Genomic DNA, 19,348 nt, shown 5'->3' with positions numbered 1-19,348 from the left:
AACCCAGAACCCAATAAAATTAAAATTCAATTCAACAAAATTCACAGAAACAGACACCCCCGAAGACCCGAGTCTTCATCTTCTCCCAGAAGCAGATTACAGAAGACGAAGAAACAAGAAGGCAAAAGCCAAAAGCCAAACACGGTCTTACCCTTTGCTCCCGAGAAAATGAGATGCCATCTGCTTTTCAAAACCGCGCTTTTTCTCAAAGCCTTCTGCTTATTGAGTTGCGTTTCTGGGGAAGCGCTGGTTTCCGAGAAGTCGATTTTGCTCGAGATCAAGAGCTCGTTTTCCGACCCGCATGGGGTTCTCTCCGGCTGGATATCCAACAGCTTCGATCACCCCTGCTCCTGGGTCGGGGTCTCCTGCAACGAAAAATCCAGGGTCGTTTCGCTCAGTCTCGGCGGCAGCAGTGGCAAAGGAGGTAATTTTCGAGCTCTCTCTTGCTCTCAGAGTTTGAAATTTCCATTTCCGTTTGATGAGTTCGCTGTTTGGAGGAAAAGTTTAGTTATTAGTGGAAAATTGGGTGGAAAGGTTTCGCCTTGGGTGGGAAAGCTCACTGAGCTTAGAGTTTTATCGCTGCCATTTAATGAACTTGGTGGCGAAATTCCGAAGGAAATTTGGGGGTTGGAGAAGCTTGAAGTGCTTGATCTTGAGGGAAATTTGTTGAACGGAAGTTTGCCAACCCGGTTTTTGGGTTTGAGGAGGTTGAGGGTTTTGAACCTTGGGTTTAATAGAATTGGTGGGGAGATTCCTTATTCGCTTTCGAGATGTGTGGATTTGGAGGTGTTGAATTTGGTAGGCAATGAAGTGAGTGGAACCATTCCTGGGTTTGTTGGTAGTTTTGCAAAGTTGCAGGGACTTTATTTGGCTCAAAATAGGTTAAATGGGTCTATACCAGCCACATTTGGAAGCTTTTGCCGAAATCTTGAACATCTTGATGTGTCGGGGAATTTCCTTGTTGGGAAGATTCCTGGTAGTTTGGGGAATTGTCGGAGTTTACGGACTCTTTTGTTGTTTTCAAATATATTGGATGGTGGCATTCCTCTAGAACTTGGTTGGATTCGAATGCTTGAAGTTCTAGATGTTTCAAGAAATAGCCTTAGCGGGCCAATCCCTGCTGAGCTTGGACAATGTGTCAATTTATCTGTTCTTGTCCTGTCGAATCTTTTTAATCCATTGACAACCAATCAGAATACAAAAGGAGATACATCAATTGATTTATCTAGTGGTTTGGACGATGATTACAATTATTACGAAGGCTCCGTTCCAGAGGAAATTACAACCCTTCCAAATTTGAAAATAGTTTGGGCTCCAAGGGCAACCCTTGAGGGAAAGCTTCCGAGCAATTGGGGTGGTTGTGAGAACTTGGAAATGTTGAACTTAGCTCAGAACCTTTTCAGCGGAGAAGTCACTGGAGTATTTGAAAGATGCAAGAAGCTGCATTATCTAAATTTGGGATCAAATAAGCTGAGTGGGAATATTGATGAGAAGTTTCCAGTTCCATGTATGACTGTTTTCAATGTCAGTGGAAACTTCATGTCTGGACCTGTGCCCGAGTTTCTGTACAGAGCGTGCCCCCAGGTGCTCCCAAATTCAGATCGTGTTCGAGTCAACAATCTATCATTTCCGTATCAAGTGCTCTTTACTTGCCAAACTCAGCTTGATAGCCATTTGCCTAGTTTCACTATGGTTCATGATTTTAGTGGTAACAACTTCACTGGTCCAATCCAACACCTCCCTCTTGCAACCGAGAGATTGCAGAAGCAGACTGTTTATGCATTTCTTGCTGGTGGCAACAAGCTTACTGGATCATTTCCTGAAAGCTTACTAGGAAAATGTGATGGATTAGATGGAATGATTATTGATGTCAGCGACAATAAGTTGTCAGGTCAAATTCCTTTTGGGATTGGTGTGATGTGCAGATCTCTTAGATTCATGGATGCCTCTGGCAATGTTTTATATGGGTCAATACCTTCAGATATTGGGGGTTTGGAATCTCTTGTCTTTCTTGACTTGAGCAGGAACCAGCTACAAGGTCAAATTCCCGCCAGTATCAGTCAGTTGAAGTATCTCAAGTATGTGGCCCTGGCTAACAACAACCTCACTGGTGCAATTCCTGCTAGCTTTGGGTGGTTGCACTCCCTTGAGGTGCTAAAACTGTCTTCTAATTCTCTTTCTGGTGATATTCCTCAAGGTCTTGTGAACTTGAAAAATTTAACTGTTTTTTTGCTCGACAACAATAAACTCTCTGGGCACATCCCTTCAGGCTTGACTAATCTGAAATCCCTATCTACATTCAATGCCTCCTTCAATAACCTGTCTGGTTCATTTCCATTGAACAATAGTGCAATGAACTGCAGCAGTGTCCTTGGGAATCCTTTCATTATTCCATGCCATGTTCCGCTAACTGCTCCATCTTCAGATCAGCCAGATAGGAGTGGGAGTTCACAACATAACCCTGATTCTACATCAGAAACTACTGGTGGTGATGATAATAGTGGATTAGGCTCAGTCGAGATCGCATCCATAGCATCTGCATCAGCTGTTGTTTTGGTTCTGCTCTCTCTCGTTATCCTTTTCTTTTATACGAGAAAATGGATACCAGATTCCAGGGTTCAGGGTTTTGAATATAAAGAAATGACTCTGTTTACAAACATTGGGGCTCCCTTGACATTTGAGATTATTGTTCAAGCAACAGGGAATTTTAATGGCAGCCACCACATTGGAAGCGGAGGATTTGGGGCCACTTACAAAGCCGAAATTGCTCCAGGAATCACTGTAGCTGTGAAAAGGCTAGCTGTTGGAAGGTTTCATGGTGTTCAACAGTTTCATGCTGAGATTAAAACCCTTGGCAGGGTGAGACACCCAAACCTGGTAACTTTAATAGGTTACCATGCCAGTGAAACTGAGATGTTGCTCATTTACAATTATTTACCGGGAGGGAATTTGGAAAAATTTATCAAGGAGAGATCTCGGAGGCCTTTTAATTGGCAAATTCTCCACAAGATTGCTTTGCATATAGCCCATGCACTTGCTTATCTGCATGGCGAGTGTATTCCGCGTGTCCTTCACCGTGATGTCAAGCCAAGTAACATACTGTTGGATAATGAGTTCAATGCTTATTTGTCTGACTTTGGATTATCTAGGCTTTTGGGAACTTCAGAAACACACGTAACAACTGGTGTGGCAGGGACTTTTGGGTACGTAGCACCAGAGTATGCTATGACTTGCCATGTGTCTGAAAAGTCTGATGTTTACAGTTACGGTGTTATGCTGCTTGAATTGATGTCGCACAAAGAAGCATTGGACCCTTCGTTTTCGTCGCATGGCCATGGTTTCAACATTGTCTCTTGGGTGGACATGCTGTTAGAACAGGGTCGGGATGAGGAGGTCTTCATAGAAGGGCTATGGGATGCAGGACCCCAGAATGATCTAGTCGAGATGTTGAATCTGGCCGTCTCGTGCACGGTCAAGACCCTCACCTTTAGGCCAACAATGAAGCAAGTCGTCCAAAGATTAAAGCGGATCCAACCTGTTTCAAGGAAGCCGGATAATGAGCAAAGTATAGAGCTATCGATCATAACCTAGAAGTATAGAAGGTATGTCATGCTTGTAACTTATACATTTCTGCGTAGTCGAATTTTGGTTTCCAGTTTGTTGTTTTTCCTGCAACAAGCATATTCTGCTGAGCGGAGAAATTTTGTCAACCATGCAGTTATACTAGTATATGTCTTGAGTTCATTTGCAATCGACCATCTATAATCTTAACTGAAAAATTGGTAGTCGCTGACTGTCTAGTGGCATTCGGTCTCCACTTTATGGGAGGAAATCCTGAGTTCAAACCTTACGAACAACAATTCTTGTTTAAAAGAAACGGATTCAGGGTGTTCCATGTTCGTCTCTTCAAAACTCATAAGAGAAATATATAGAGCTTTAATGAAAAGAAGGCAATATCTTTAGAGGTGGACAACCGCGAATACCATGAACACGCAACACATTACTGTCATGCGTGATCTTAAAATGATAAAAACAGGTGGCCGAGCGCCCATAGTCCAAACCCACCAAACCCATTCCATTAAAATACTGGAGTTCCGTCGTTTCATGTGAGTTATTCTCTTTTAGAAGATATGTCATTTAAAACTCTGCGAAACCATGAATCGATAATAGATATTATTTTTATATAAACTCCATTTCTAGAACGCACCAAAAATAAAAATAAATAAATAAACAAAAAAAAAGCTATCAAATTTAAATTTCTCTCCTTTTTGTTTACAAAAAGGAAATGGCAGCTGGGTTTACAACAATATGCCTAAGCGGGTGAGTGACATCACTCCCTCCTGCATGCTTCACGAACTCTGCCGGAGACAGAAAGCTTCCATGGCATACACACATTATTCTCACTTCCTGTCCCTTCCCATATCTGTACAGAATTCCCTCAACTTTTCTACCATTTGGGCCATCTCCTATTGTGAAAACACACGGCATGTCCTCCATGGTGTTCCTCCTCGTTTCCCCTTCGCTGTTTTCTTGCGAACTAGGCTTCTTAGATGGGTTTTCTATGTCGGCTTTGGGAGTTTTGGATGCATCATCTGCTGTTCTTGTGCCTGAAGTGGCCATGGCGTTGTCCTGATTACTCCGTTCTTGCAGCGACTGGTTGCTAGAAAGTACAGGGCTTCTTCCTTCACCGCAACTGCTGGTTCCTGTGATGGTAAGGGAAAATAATGAGGGAGAAGAAGCAGCATTGTGTTTCCTCTTTTGTTCCATCCCCTTCACCTGTTTGTGGAATCTTATGATTTCAAATTCACATTAGCAAGTTTGGAAATTTAAAAACACTGCAGGTAAGAGCCTGTTGAACTACATATCAATCTATCGAAGTAAACCAAGTATTCACATCGACGAAGACAGACAGACAGAAGCCAGCCTCGGACAAGAAAGCTACTTCCATAGACTACCTGACTACATCATAAGAGTACAGTTCTTAGGATAAGCTAATCAATATGTTCCACTCTCGCATCCACGCTAGGTTTAGGCTGCAATGTCAAATGGAAAACAACTTCCATAGAACACTAGAAACTTTGATATTTACTTCTCCAGATTGCTCATACCATATCTCGGTTTGTCCACAATCCAGTTGAAGATGAGTCACCGGGGGTAATTGCACACTGTACTGCTTAGTTACAGAATTGTCGTCACTTGTGCGGCAAGGAAGAAAATACTCGGTACATCATAATCGTTCTCTAATGTATCCGTCGCCCTACCTTGGAACTACCCAGACTATTGAACAGATTAGAGATCAGTGCAGCTGTTGCAGGCTTGCAGAATGTGCTGCAACATTCGTTCATCCCCCCTTGGGAAATACTCGGATAAAATCTGTCACGCAGAAGGGCGGAAGGCGAATGCTGATCCGTTACATCTTGAATCTCACTTGGACGGGAAAGTGATCTGCACCGGCGTCTTACAAAAATGCAGGCACAAGACACATCCCTTCTGGGAACTAAAGGGAACCGAACCTAACCGAAAACAACTGGTTAGGTCCGTTAAGCTGAGGAACTCATGTCCTCTGTCGTGTTCCAAATTTTTCTCAGCAACCAACTTTGCATCGCACTCCATTAACTAAAGAGAGCGAGCACACGGGTGATTAGAACACCCCAACATACAACAAAGAACAAAAGAGAGACCACATGGGAAAACAACCTAAGACTCCATCTTCTAATGTAGCAGACTTGTCCTGCACTCCTATAATCCTATTCCTCAACAAAACAAAATAGAAAAACCCAGTAATCGAAGCAAAATCAATAACTTCAATGCCAAAATTCATCAAAATTCAGATTAAGAAACAGAATTCAGAAAAATTGAGATACCTTGAAGAGGTTTACTCTCCAATTCCGACATCCCCGACGAGCTTCCGCCTTGGGACTCCGACGAGCCCTGCGAATTGGGTCGCCTTCCAAATCCTTGCAAACCACTCAAACTCTCACCTTTTAATTTCACAAATGCATTTGCACCCACTCCGCCACCACTAGCAGCTTGCCTAGCAACTGCTGCCGCAACCCAGCTAGGCAACCCGAAAGGCGGGCCCGCCGTCCGATTACCCCTGACACCGCCCAAGCTGGGCCCAATTGAACCCTCAAGTTCACGCTTTTCCTCCTCCACAGAACCCCCTTCTTTCTCGTTCTTTGAGTTCCTCTGCTTCTCCGACCTCCTCCTTTTCGCCTCCAACCGCCTCAGCGTCTGTAACTCCTTCCTCTTCCTCCACTCCTCCTCCGTCTCCGCCGGAAGCGAAGACGTCCTCATCAGCCCCGCCGTGTACGTCGGCGCCGTTGCGTCGTTGTCGTCCCTCACAAACGGCATCGTCCCGGCAATCGACGTAGATCGGATTAGCTTGTTCTTCGCGCTCTTGTCGACCCCGAACCGGCCACCTAACGAAAGCCCGAGATTCAACTCCAGCTCATCCGACTCCTCTTCCTCGTTAGCGTCCGTATATTGTAACGGCGTCGTCGCGTCGTTGCTTCTGCACATTAACCTCTGCAGCAGATCTCTCGGGTACTTCTCCATTTCCAGAGACAGATTTTCCATTGCTCTCCTTCTCCCTTCATTAGCTTCACCCATGGAAAAAACAGATAAATATATATATGTACGTGTGTGTACATATATATATGCTTCAGAAGCTATATGTATGTATCTGCAGATTCGAAAGGTTGAAGCTTTGATCAGCAGAACCCATGAGCAGAAACTTGTTTTAGATGACAGTAGGAAAACGCTCGCAGCATTCAGTTCAAATCCGATTCAGGAACGACGCACCAAAGAAAGCCTTTTCCCTCTCTGCTACTTTATGAGTCGTCCGTTTTCAACTCGGCCGATTTTCTTTCCCAACTCGAGAGATATCCGAGATTACGGATTTTGAAAGGAAAAACAGAAGCAGAGAGAACGAAAGCAGAAAGTTTCGATAAAAATAAATAAGAAAACGGAAGAAGAAAGTATTGCATAAAAAACGGAAAGGGAAAGAAAAGCAGAGACAATGGGAGAGATTTTCATTAAATTTCCGAAAATGCCCTTGGCGTTTTGACAAGGAAAAACTACCTAGGGGAGGCAAGTGGCTGATTCGAGGAATGCTGTGCCGACACGTAGCCTGGCCAGCATTGTCTTTTTGGCATCTCCACCAGCAACAGTAACCTGTCCTTGCCTAGACACGTGTCGTGAAGAGAATCAGGAGGGGATGGAACCACGTGTCGGTCATACATAGACAGCGGTTAGGAGACACGTGGTCCGACTGGTTCGCCTGTCGTAAAATGCCTCGACGTTGGCTTTGGTTGTTGTACTCTGCTGCTGCTAGATTTCTCTCTCCTCCATTTCTTTATCTCCTTATTTTTTGTAACGATAAGGAAACTCTTTTAAATTGGAATTTTCAATAAATTGTCGACATTTTATCTTTTTGATATATTATTATATAATATTAGAGCGTGAATTGTTCTACAGAGATGAGGTAGTACGGAAAACCTACTTTAAAGAAAGTCTTCTTAGCATTTTTTCTTTACATTTTTTACTTTTTCTTTCTCTCTGTACAAAAGTCAACGCAAAATGTTAACTTGACTTCATTATGACCTTTAACAGGAATGCGAGGAGAGAGAAAAAAAACAGATGAGAGATAAACCTACACCAGATAAAATTGCTCAATCGAAAATCCCCCTTCTACTACTTGTCCACTCGTGTTTGTTTATTTTATTGTTGGTCGTGCTTAGGTTATTGTTGTTGTTGTTTTAATTATTTGACTAGTACTACTTTCTCTGTCATCTTTTTAACTAACAGATTTAGATCTGATAATTTAATTTTGATGAGTTTTTATATTGTTAATTATGGTTGTAAATTGTAAGATATTATGTTTCAATATCCTAACATGTATAGCATGGAACTGGTTTTTATAGCTTTTTAGGTTAGATGACAATAAGTAGTGTTTTTAGGTGGATTTTCTACAAACTTTGCGGATATAGGTTTGCGGCCACGAAATAATAAATCATGCTGATTTCTTAACTCAGACTTTCGTAAGTATCATTACTTGAGTCTAACTTGTAAATGAAATATAAATTGAATAACAAGAAAGTACATGTGACTGTCACAATGTATAATCGAATTGAAACATTACAATTATGAACTTCTCGTGTCTATTAATACATGAAAAGTCAAGAGTTAAAATATGTATTGCCGATTATCCGCCAAACCGTACAAGATAGTTACAGCATGTTGATCCAAAATCCACCCAAATAAAAGTATTAAATTTTATACAAATTAAAATTGAGTGCATGAAATAACTGTTAAACCAAATATAAGATTGATTGCACTCATATTCGATAACGATATTAGATTCGCACTTTTATTTTCTAGTAAAAGAAATAGCACACACTCATAGAAAACATAAAGTTGCTATAATGCTTTTTTTGTATTACGATAGAGCTAGGTTTTTACCAATTATATGGAATGTTTACTAATACATAGTACATGGCTAATTCCAAGTTTTTTTTCTTTTCTATATTTAAGAATTAAAATGATACACGACAATGTACAATGTAAGTTGCTATCCGTTACCACGGTGTGGTCAAAATCTATTACCCATAAAGTCAACTAGGAAGAACATAGAGATCGGGCGAGTGGAGTGGGATGCACGTGCTTCCAACCAAGAAACATGCCGTCATCATAATTTTTTATGGGTAAAAGAAGTGGGACCAGCAGTGGCAAGTTACAGTTTCCCACACCCTGGAAAATAGTACAACTAGCTACGTGTCGGGTATCCACGTGTCCAACATAGCAATCAACAACTTCTGAGAGCGACATGTCGTCCGGTATTTTTGCCCAACTTTTTCCCTTACTTTTTTGCCAAAAGAATTTCGATTTCATCAACCGAAAAATAAAGGGAGTTTTTTTTTTTTTGGAACAATAAAGGGGGTTATTTTGCACTTTATAAACGTAGCCATGCACTTTTTTTTAATAGTGAGAAATGTAGAAAATAGAGCACAAGTCTATTTTAAATGCTAGTAATTCATTTTAAAATTAAAATTAAAATTTTTATTCGAACGGTGTTTATTTTAAACTAATATAAAATGTATAAAAAACGAATTCAAATACATGTGCATAAAAGATAGCATATCTACTTTAGTTAACGTGATTGCGTATATTTGAAATAGCCATACATTTCTATACTTTTTTTTTCCATTATGTTAAACGGCTCGTCAAAGCAGTGTAAGTGACCTCAAACAATACTAAATAGAGAGGTTCAATCTTCTATCACGTATACTAATATCTCCACAAACGCTTGCACCAGACTCTTAACTATCACAGACGCTACGCGTCGCTCATGATCTATTTTGTATGGGAATAGTATGGACGGGAAAGTAGCAGTTTTTCACTTGTAACAACGTGTTTCATATTTGGGAGAGTGGGAGAGTGTGAAAGTGTAGGCGGATAATTTTCTGCCTGCTAAACAGTCCCACGGTGCTAAACCAGACGAAAGATTCCTCGATACTTCAGGTCGCCACGTGGTGGTTAAGGATTGCAATCCACAGACAAAATACACGGTCGTGTTTTACGCCATCTTTGAAATGACTTAAAAAACCCCTGCCTACATACACCTGTCTCATAAAGTATTGTATCCCCACATGCTACGTCAGTCCGGCACGAACCCGGATTTTCGCCGGAATCTTTGTGAAAATACCGAAAATCTGTGAATCGTGTCCGTTCATCGTATATCATGCAGTTAGAAATTATTTTGAATATTTTTATTTAAAATTAAACACAAACAATACTTGAAAAAAATTAACCGCACGATTTACGATGAACAAACACGATTTACAGATCTCTATAATCCTCATCAAAAAAATCTGAAGAGGATCTTGTTGGATCTGGCACCAACAAAAGCCACACCCTCAAGGACGGAGCAAATTGTGATAACAACTTAGCTATGCACATATATGCTCAATTTGGTTTTCAACACCAATTATTCGATCAAGGATGTCAAACATATGACACAAAATCATCAACATAACTAAAGATAAATGCTGGAGAAACCATATTTTTGTATCACATGTGTATATCATCTGATGTATAAATATATGATTTTCCTAACATTACTCAATTACGAAACTTCCAATAATAATTGTGTTTTTTTTTGGGGGGGGGGGGGGGGGGGGGGGGGTGTGTTGGGGTGTGGGGGCAAGGTCAAAACCTCGTAATATGGCCGCTCTCTAACTTCTGCCTACCAAAAACGCCTAGTGTATGAAATCTCTTAAGTAAATAAGCTTTCTTATATGTTTCAACCTAATAAGATCCTTAACCTAACTTAAGCTGCAGATTTTGATGTTTGACGAGGAGCTTTTCCTCCATTCTGGTAAGGTCTCTGGTGCTGATAAGCTTCTCCATTGCGCCCGGCAGCTGGACCGGGGAATTCACGGTATTCACCCCTTTTCTCCTGATCGTCTCTTCCATAACCACGGCCTCCATTGTAGTTTCCGCGGCCTCCATTGTAGTTCCCACGGCCTCCATTATAGTTTCCGCGGCCCCTAAAGTTGTCATTTTGGTATCCACCCCTTCCTGATGAGAACCTTCCTTTGTCGCTGGCTGCAAGCATAAAATAAGTCGTGAGCAATCAAGCATGCCATCTCCCAAGCATATTTTGAGTGATAACACATTTGCATTTTTTACTACAGATATATAAGGTTATGGTCTTTCGGCAATGTTACATTATTTTATAACACATGGGTTCGTTTGATACTGTTTCTATGTTGGTGATGAGAAAGAAATGAGCGCAGCGAGGATAAGATAGGAGAGCAAATAAAGAGTTTTTATTTTAAACATGTTGGAAATAGGACATTTTCGTATGAGCAATTGTGACAAAGGCAATGGTGGAGGAAAGAAAGTAATTTCTACAAAAGCAATGCACATAATTCAGAAAGAATGATGAATAACATTTCAACTTGCCTCGTCTTTCTTCAATTTGTAGCTCGTAATTGCCATATTTGATAGGAGATGCCTGAAGTGCAAGTTGCATGGAGTCAGCAGATTCAAATTCCACAAACCCAAAACAGTTTCCCTGATCCTGGATATACAAGTGTGATGCAGGACGAGTGAGAAACAATACAAAGAAAGGCTTAAATCAAGAAGAATACACAAAAGACGTAAAGCATACCCAATGGCTTCGAACTTGAATCCCATTGCGCTTGATGGGTCCATAAGGCTTGAATATCTTCTCCAGTTCTTCATGAGTTGCATCCATGGGCAACTTGGCAACAAAAATGGCATGAGACTTAACTGCAACAGCAAATAAGAAGGGTACAAAGTATGAATACTTATTCCAACAGTGAGAAAGTTATATAACACCTCATTAACTGGCACAAATAAAACAGGTAAAATGGTAGAATTTAATACCAACCTGCAGGGACATTATTCTTGTCCACAGCACGGTTGTTTCGGGGAGGTAAAGCTTCAGGCGTTACAGGTGCACGCGGCTGCTCAACAGGTTTGGGTGCAGGTTTGCGCACAGGTGTCCTCACAACAAATGGAGCTTTATTCTCACTCAAGGCACTCACCTGAACCGAGAAACAATCAGATGATAAACACAAGTCTAGTAATACCAAGTACCAACTACTAGACAACCTAAACATTAACTCACCACTGCTGCAAAAGACTTCTTTGGAGCATCCTTCTGGGCTTTAGGAGCTGCGTGCTCCGTTGCCTTCAGGGTAACGCTCTGTCTTGATTCAATGGGATTATCAGCACTCACACTGTATTTAGCAATAGGTTCCGGAACAGTCTCCATCACATTAGTGGCTTCCTTTTCATTAGTGATCTTAACCTCCAAAATGGTAGTTTGACCGACCACAGGCTGATCAGCGACAGCAGAGGGCTCTGTAACAACTGATAACATAATATCCATAAATAATTTGTTTTCCAAAAGCCAACCTCCCAAAAAAAAAAAAAGGAAAATTATATTTGAAATCGCATACACCATATAACATAACATACCATGGTTCGAGGGAACAGGAGCTTCTGGTGTACTTTCGACAACATTATCTGGCACAACATCCAAGTATTTAAAGATATCATTCAAGACAAAGTATCCGTGCTGTTGTGGGGCTAGAAAGAAAGTTTGAGTAAATTTTCTTCGCACTTTGTCATCTCCAGTTAAATACCCAGTCACTAAAACAATCACTCCACCATTGAGTGAAAACTGAGAATCGGTAGTCAATATTTCTAAGTCACGATATTTCTGGTAATCCGAGGACAGTAGCATGTTCTCAATACCCTGTTTCAAAACAAACATCCAATTAAATCATCAGAATACGAGAACTCCAGTTAACACAAAACCGAATGCCATCATGAAAATTTACAATAACTAAGGCTGCCAAAGAAGCACGAAAGAGCAGCAAAAGGCCACCATATTAACAATGCAATCTCCTCCAATACGTTCACAAATATTGTACTCAATCAAAAGGCTGTAACAACTAAGTAACGAACATCAGTAAAGAAACTATTAAAACTTTTTACAAGGCTTACTTCCATAGTTGTCACTGACTTCATGGAACCATCTTGTTCAGGACGAGATAGCACACTTGAATCCTGATAAAATTTATGGAGCACCTTCGAATCACCTCGAAAGATTTGACGGTATTGGTTTATAAAATTCTTGCCCACGTCCGTTGCTGTTGGTGTATTTTCTGATTGATTTGCCATCTCTGCAACCACAAAGGTGGTGTTAAATTTTATTTGATATTAACAGAATTAATCCAATACAAAACCCAATTTATAGCTTAATTTCACATTCTCTCGAAATCAACCAAAAGAAAAACATACAATATTAACTGAAATTTGAGGATCTAAAAAAAGAAACCGAACGTACTGATACGATCACCACTCAAACTTGGGTACAAAACCCCAGCCCTAAAACCCCAAATAAAACAGGAATACAATTCTCATCGGCATAATTTACATATAAAACATAAAAAAAAAAAAAAAAAAAACCCGAAATTTATAATATTTTTTTCTTCTCTTTTGTTTCTGGACCCAAATCTACAAAATTTAATCAGGAATCATAAACCTTACGAAAAAAAAACTAGTTCCTGAATCGAATCGCAAAGAAAACAACACTGGGATATAAAAACCAAGAAAACAAAACGCAAGCAAACTCAAATTCATTCACGATACAATGCAATCAACCGAAAACTCAAACACACCAGATACAAATTCAAACAAAAAAAAAAAAAAAAAAAAACCCAACACGGAGCGAAGAGAGAAATCAAGACGCACCAGACGACGGCAACAGGGAGACGAGAAGCGCCCTGCGGCGGCTCCAACTCCTGATAAAGGGGAGAGAAACTCAGAGAGGAGCGGCAGAGAAGAAGAGAGTAATAGGTGGTGTGGAGAATCTGATGTGAAGGTTGGAATTTATAGGCGATTTGTTTGTGTTTTTCTCCAAATCCTGGTCTGATTTGTTTGTGTTTTTCTCCAAATCCTGGTCCGATTTATTCTCCTCTCTCGGCCCACCGCCTTTCTCAGGAGTCTGGAGTTGGAGGGAATTTTCATATTTACACAGTTCGGGAGGGTCCCACCAAAATTAAATGGATATTGTACGACGGGTGAGGATTATCAAATCACATTCGTTTATTGAAGATCATGCGATTATAAATTATTGTAAATTCTTTTATTTAAAATTAAATATAAATAATACTTGACGAAAAATAATCGTACGATGTATAATAAAAAGATATGATTGAAATATCTTTGAAATCCTCATAAAAAAAATTCGAGGAGCCTTACTGGTGTACAAGCATTTAGAATTGACGTCCTTGATTTGTTTTAAGATAATAAAAAAGTTCTTGATCTGACGGCTATGATTGGTGGATTTTATGCCATGTCGAATAAGGGAAATTAAGAGTTGTCAATTTCCTCCTTTTTTGGGTATTCGTTAAGGGATTTATTTATTTATTTTGTTGATTTTTGCTGAGGAATTAAGATTGCCAATTTGTTCCTTTTGTTTTGTTTGCTAATAATTTGCTCAAACGAGGAAATTATATTGAAAAAAATATTGTGAGATGATTAGGGTAAGATTATGAGCCTTTAATGAATTTAGGGTGCGATTCTTTACTAATAATAATCGGGTCAAGATAATTACTATTTTTTGACATAATGTTAAATTATACTTGTCTCGTAAATGCATGCAAAATATTTTCTTTTAAAAAATACAAGCTACACATAACTTACATAATCATGCGCAATCTAAAAGTTTTAGGAATGTATTCAATCGGGATTTTGATAAATTATAATTCTTTTAGTAAATTTAGGATATTCAATTAGAATTTTAAAATTCTCTAAAATTAAAAATGTATTCAATCAAGATTTTAAAATAATTTATTAAAATTCTTATGCATCTGGATCTATTTAATTATGATTTGGAAAAAAAAACTCATAATATTCCAGGTGTATTTTAAAACTACAAATATTTTAATTATGCGTCTGGATCTATTTAATTATGATTTAGTAGTGTATTTTAAAGCTACAAATATTACATAAAATTATAAAATGTTGAGGCAATTGCAAGGGAATTAAATCAAAATTTTACGTAAAATCTCTATAAATATATTAAACTCCATAAAATACAAGGATTTATAAATTCATTAAAAATTTTCAAAATCTTAATTGAATACATCATCCTTAATTTTATCCCTTATTTTCAAGAAATATTATTCAACTCTAAAAATTTGGAGGTGTATTTAATTGGGATTTTGAGGGATTAATTATATTAATGAATCCAGGGTATTCAATCAGGATTTTAAGATAATTTATTAAAATACTTATAAATCCGAATGTATTCAATTAGAAATTTAAAAAAAAAAATTTATAACATTGCATGTGTATTCAATTTGAATTTGAATTTAAAGCATTTGGAAAAGTTGAGGAATTAGAAGGAATTGGAGAGATTTTGTAGTGTATTTTAAGCATCCACAAATATCACATCTTCCAATGAGATTTCGAGAGAATTGAATCAAAATTTTATATAGAATCTCTACAAATCGATTAAACTTCATAAATATTCATGAATTTATAAATCTTTTAAAATATCTCAAATTCCCAATTTAACACGTGCCCTTAATTTAGCCCTATATTTTTCTTACTAAAGTTTGCACAGAGACGGGATTTTAGTTAAACCCCCAAAACTTCATCAATTAGGGTTTAGGGTGGGTGGCAAATTGGCAATCATACACAAGGGAAAATGTGCGGAATCGCTTTGATCATCTGTGGCATTCGTTTTGATCTGTCATCCCTGCTTCTCAATTCCACATCTGCACTCCCCAACTCCGACCAAGTCTGTCTCTTTCTTCTTTTTTTGTGTAAAAAAATGGAAGCTTTTCGGCTTAACTATTTGATTAACAGACTTTGTTGTTGGGACTGAGCAGCTTCCGTTCGCCATTGACGACCTCAAAGAAGCTTTGCGGAGGAGGGGTCCCGATAGCTTAGGCAGCACGAACCTTCTTCTCCGTTCAGCCGTTTCGAATCGTCTCCCGGAGCGAGAAATTGTGTCTTCCATTGAGGGGGAAATAAAGGAGTCTGGTTGCGAAGGCGATGAAGGCAATTGTTTCTCTTTGGCAAATGGTCGAACACATCTGCATACACATTTCAGCACCGTTCCCAGTTCGTCTGCTGAGTTGCACTTGCTGGGTGCCACTTTGCAGCTCAGGGGAGTAAGCTCTGTGGTTCAGCCATTGATAGATTCGGATAAGAATATCCTTGTTTATAATGGTATACATTTGTTTTCGAGTTTTGGGTTTTTTTTCTAGCATTGCGTTTTGTTTAAGTTTGCTTGCTGTTGGATATTGAGTATGGATTATTTCCGAAAGGTGAAATCTTTGGGGGCATAGACATTGGTAGAGATGAGAACGATGGCGAAGTTCTTCTGCAGTTGCTGGGAGAGTGCTGTTCGATTTCTGTTCCAGATGTTCTTTCTAAGATCAAAGGGCCTTGGGCTATCATCTATTGGCAGGTAACTCCGAGTGGTAAGTTTGGTTTGATTTTATTGGCATTTGCTGCAGCATTTTTCTTGCTTGGGATATTGCTTCTGAATTGTTTATGTATTTCCATGGATAGGAAAGTTCAAAAACCCTGTGGTTTGCTCGAGATGCATTTGGTCGGCGGAGTCTTCTTGTTCACTGGCCAACACTGGAGGACTCTCGGTTTCTGCTGTCGTCTGTATCACCTTTTTCTTCAAATGAGCGTTCTTTTGGTATGTATAGCTCGGTAGAGCTTTATTTTTCTTGCCAATCTGATTCTTGATCTTGGACTGTATAGTAGTGAGCCGTATCTATTAATTGATAATGTCAATGGACTGTAGATTTTGAAGCTGAAAATGGAACTACCAAGCTGAATTTTTGGGAAGAGCTCCGATGTGGAATATACAGTATATCTATGAATGCTCCAGGTCTTGATGGGATTTTGGTTGGTGAAGTGCAAAAACATGAGTGGACAAATGGTGTACTAGAAGAACTGATAAAATGGGAGAGAACTTCTGTCGAACCTAAACATGAAGACTTACATATTTCCTGTTCCAAGACTCTGACAGGGAAACGTGATATGCAGTCAGTTAATTCAGATACAGAACCATCTAAATCAGGTTAATATCATCTTCGCTGCAGAGAATCTAATCTTAAGTCAGTAAACTTTAAACTTTCAGTATTTTTTTAGTACACGCGTTGTTGTCTGAGGATGTCATTGTGCCTTTTGTTCTGACTGAGCAGGATCTATACAAGCTTCAATTTCTGTGCCAGCACAGGCGGTACTGATTGCTTTAAGGGAATCGGTTAGGCGGCGCTCTTCACTGCACACAATTTTTCAGGTTCAGAAATCTTATTCTGTTTTGTCATGCTTCTAGTTGTATCTGCAGTATTAATATTAAATACTCAGTGATGTAGTACTTTTAAGTTTTAACTTCTTACTGTTTATTAGGCAGGTAGACATGATATGGAAAAGGAATTTGTACCGGTGGCAGTTCTTTTTTCTGGTGGATTGGATTCTATGATAATTGCAGCCTTGTTACATGAGTGCCTTGATCCGAGCTGTAAGTTAGCTGGATAAGCTAGGTCAGCAGTTTATTTTTCCATAGTTCAACGTTCGCCTTGAGAAACGCAGTTTGCCTATCGCATTGGGGAATACTTGTGTAATACCGATAGCTGAGTTGATTTTATGTTAATATTTTGCTTGCAGATGATATTGATCTACTTAATGTGAGCTTTGATGGTCGGTCTGCTCCTGACAGAATCTCTGCCAGGGCAGGAGTATGCGAACTGAGAAGAATTGCACCTTCAAGAAAGTACTCACTAAACTTTTCTTGCGAGTCTATGTCTATGTTTAATGCTTTGGCTCAGCATGTGTATAAAATAATATACTTTTGGATTATTTGTTCTACGCTAAAATGCAGTCTAACGTGCTTTTCAAAGAAGTGTTTATGGTCCACATTATCACGCAGCTTTGGGTTAAAGTCCTTGATGGTTTGACTCCATTCTTAATGCTTATGGTGTTCCTTACTGTATGCGATTGGAAATGCAGGTGGAAGCTTGTGGAGATCGACGCTGAATTGTCAACATTGACCTTTGAAACAAAGCATGTCATGTCGCTCATAAATCCTGCTAACACCTACATGGTACTCAATTTCATTCTATGGCCTAGTGTAGATTACATTTGTCCAGGACATGTTTCCTGCTGATATTTATATTTATATGTTTTTTTGTTGACTGTTTGACTAAATTACGGTTTTAGATATCACAAGTATGCTAAGGTTTCGAGATAGGTGTTTTATGTTATTTAGTGTTGCAGGACCTGAATATTGGAATTGCCTTGTGGCTTGCTGCTGCTGGTGATGGATGGGTATATGAGGAAAATACCGATTATAATGATGAGGATTGTCAATGCATCAAGTACAAGTCCAAGGCTAGGATTCTTCTTGTTGGTTCAGGTGCAGATGAGCAATGCGCTGGCTATGGTAGGCACAGAACGAAATATAGAAATGGCAGGTATGTAATTAAATAATTGGGGTGTAGAGTATTATATGTTTTCAGGTACTCATTCTGGTGGTCTACTGTATCTCAGCTGGCGTGCACTAAACGATGAAATGAAATTGGACATGCAGAGAATTTGGAAAAGAAACCTTGGGAGAGATGATAGGTGCATTGCTGACAATGGCAAGGAGGTGCTGCTGACAACTTGGATAAATATCTTTCATTTTCTCCTTGGCTTGTGTTACGTGTTGATTTTAGTCTTAATTTATGCCAGGCAAGGTTTCCGTTCCTGGATGAAGATGTTATAAGAATTTTGCTTGGGTTTCCTCTCTGGGAGGTTGCCAGCCTTGATCAACCGAGCGGGATAGGAGATAAGAAGATTCTGAGAGGGGTCAGTGCTAATTCCTTTGCTCAGCATTTGAGTAATGTCTGATCCGCTTTTGCACTTGATGTGTACTGAATACAATGTTATCTCAATTCATGAATCTTGACCAACCGCTAAATTGTTTTCCTATTCTACGGTGGCTATGCAGGTCGCAGAATTGCTTGGTTTGTATGAAGCTGCTTCTCTGCCTAAAAGAGCTATACAGGTGTTCTTCTTTTCTGTTTCTCTCTCTTTCCTGTGTTCCCCCACTTTTTCGGGGGCTGAGCATGCGTAGAACTCTGATAGTTTAGGTGATTTAATCATGGGTTTTTCTGTGTTTCTGTTTTAGTTTGGTTCAAGAATTGCAAGGGAATCAAACCGAAAGAATTACGGCAGTAACCGTGCAGCAAATCAAGCATCTGCAGGAAGTGCAGTGATTCACAAAAGGTTGGACTGACATGGCTTAAGTGGGTTTCTTTGATGCAGCGTAGATGCGTACATGTTTATGATTGAATTGGAAATGGAAGATCTGGGAAGAGTCGGAAACAACGTTGTTTTATGCACATTCGCACGCATGTCTCTCCGTTTCTTTGGCGCTTAATCGCTTATTAATTTGTATTGACTTGGCCTTGGGAATAATTTGACCTTCTGTTATTGATCTGGTGTCATGTTATGCATCAGTTTTTGTGCGGAAAGAACCTGTTTGGAACCATGGAACTAATCAAACGGTAGCAGTTGGTGTTTCGTTAGACATCTCGTGGTGGTGTATTTCATTATGTTTTTTGTGTTGATCAAAGCTGAATTTCGATATTTCGATAAGCTATAATACTCTAAAAGTACTTTCAGTTATTTTAAAAATAATTCTAAACGAGTTTTAAGTTAGGCATAATTAAGTATCAAACTAGCAATTTATACGAGTCGAAGGTTCGAATTTTGAGAAAAATAGAGAGAA

At 39.3% G+C, this 19,348-nt stretch overlaps 4 protein-coding genes across 5 annotated transcripts; 2 read left to right on the top strand and 2 right to left on the bottom strand.

Moving 5' to 3' along the window:
• The first annotated feature begins 52 nt into the window (after nt 1-52).
• LOC137731781 (LRR receptor-like serine/threonine-protein kinase RPK2) lies at nt 53-7,852 on the top strand. The gene is made up of 2 exons (XM_068471000.1): nt 53-3,602; nt 7,615-7,852. Exon 1 carries the CDS (start codon nt 169-171, stop codon nt 3,589-3,591), a length of 3,423 nt encoding a protein of 1,140 aa, XP_068327101.1. The 5' UTR covers nt 53-168; the 3' UTR covers nt 3,592-3,602; nt 7,615-7,852.
• LOC137731782 (ninja-family protein AFP3-like) lies at nt 4,029-6,967 on the bottom strand. Its single transcript, XM_068471001.1, has 2 exons — nt 5,865-6,967; nt 4,029-4,703 (listed from the first exon to the last, which is right to left on the bottom strand). Exons 1-2 carry the CDS (start codon nt 6,610-6,612, stop codon nt 4,273-4,275), a joined length of 1,179 nt encoding a protein of 392 aa, XP_068327102.1. The 5' UTR covers nt 6,613-6,967; the 3' UTR covers nt 4,029-4,272.
• Nucleotides 7,853-10,201: 2,349 nt separating the features above from the next.
• LOC137732535 (nuclear transport factor 2-like) lies at nt 10,202-13,524 on the bottom strand. Its single transcript, XM_068471856.1, has 8 exons — nt 13,294-13,524; nt 12,544-12,722; nt 12,013-12,292; nt 11,660-11,904; nt 11,420-11,576; nt 11,177-11,298; nt 10,965-11,086; nt 10,202-10,604 (listed from the first exon to the last, which is right to left on the bottom strand). The coding sequence occupies exons 2-8, from the start codon at nt 12,718-12,720 to the stop codon at nt 10,331-10,333; spliced, it is 1,377 nt and encodes a 458-aa protein (XP_068327957.1). The 5' UTR covers nt 12,721-12,722; nt 13,294-13,524; the 3' UTR covers nt 10,202-10,330.
• Nucleotides 13,525-15,191: 1,667 nt separating this feature from the next.
• LOC137731834 (uncharacterized) lies at nt 15,192-19,147 on the top strand. 2 transcript variants are annotated; one of them, XM_068471070.1, is made up of 14 exons: nt 15,192-15,349; nt 15,441-15,783; nt 15,882-16,024; nt 16,129-16,264; nt 16,373-16,651; nt 16,776-16,873; nt 16,984-17,095; nt 17,242-17,347; nt 17,584-17,677; nt 17,851-18,047; nt 18,124-18,223; nt 18,307-18,423; nt 18,566-18,622; nt 18,746-19,147. In XM_068471070.1, the coding sequence occupies exons 1-14, from the start codon at nt 15,257-15,259 to the stop codon at nt 18,851-18,853; spliced, it is 1,983 nt and encodes a 660-aa protein (XP_068327171.1). In that variant the 5' UTR covers nt 15,192-15,256; the 3' UTR covers nt 18,854-19,147. The 2 variants fall into 2 exon arrangements, 1 of the variants encoding a protein (XP_068327171.1); XR_011068293.1 differs by lacking the exon at nt 18,746-19,147 and having other exon boundaries at nt 18,164-18,223.
• The last annotated feature ends 201 nt before the right edge of the window (nt 19,148-19,348 follow it).

Source organism: Pyrus communis, chromosome 4 (assembly GCF_963583255.1).
Source record: "Pyrus communis chromosome 4, drPyrComm1.1, whole genome shotgun sequence".
Classification (NCBI taxonomy): domain Eukaryota; kingdom Viridiplantae; phylum Streptophyta; class Magnoliopsida; order Rosales; family Rosaceae; genus Pyrus; species Pyrus communis.
This window is presented reverse-complemented; position numbering and strand designations above follow the sequence as displayed.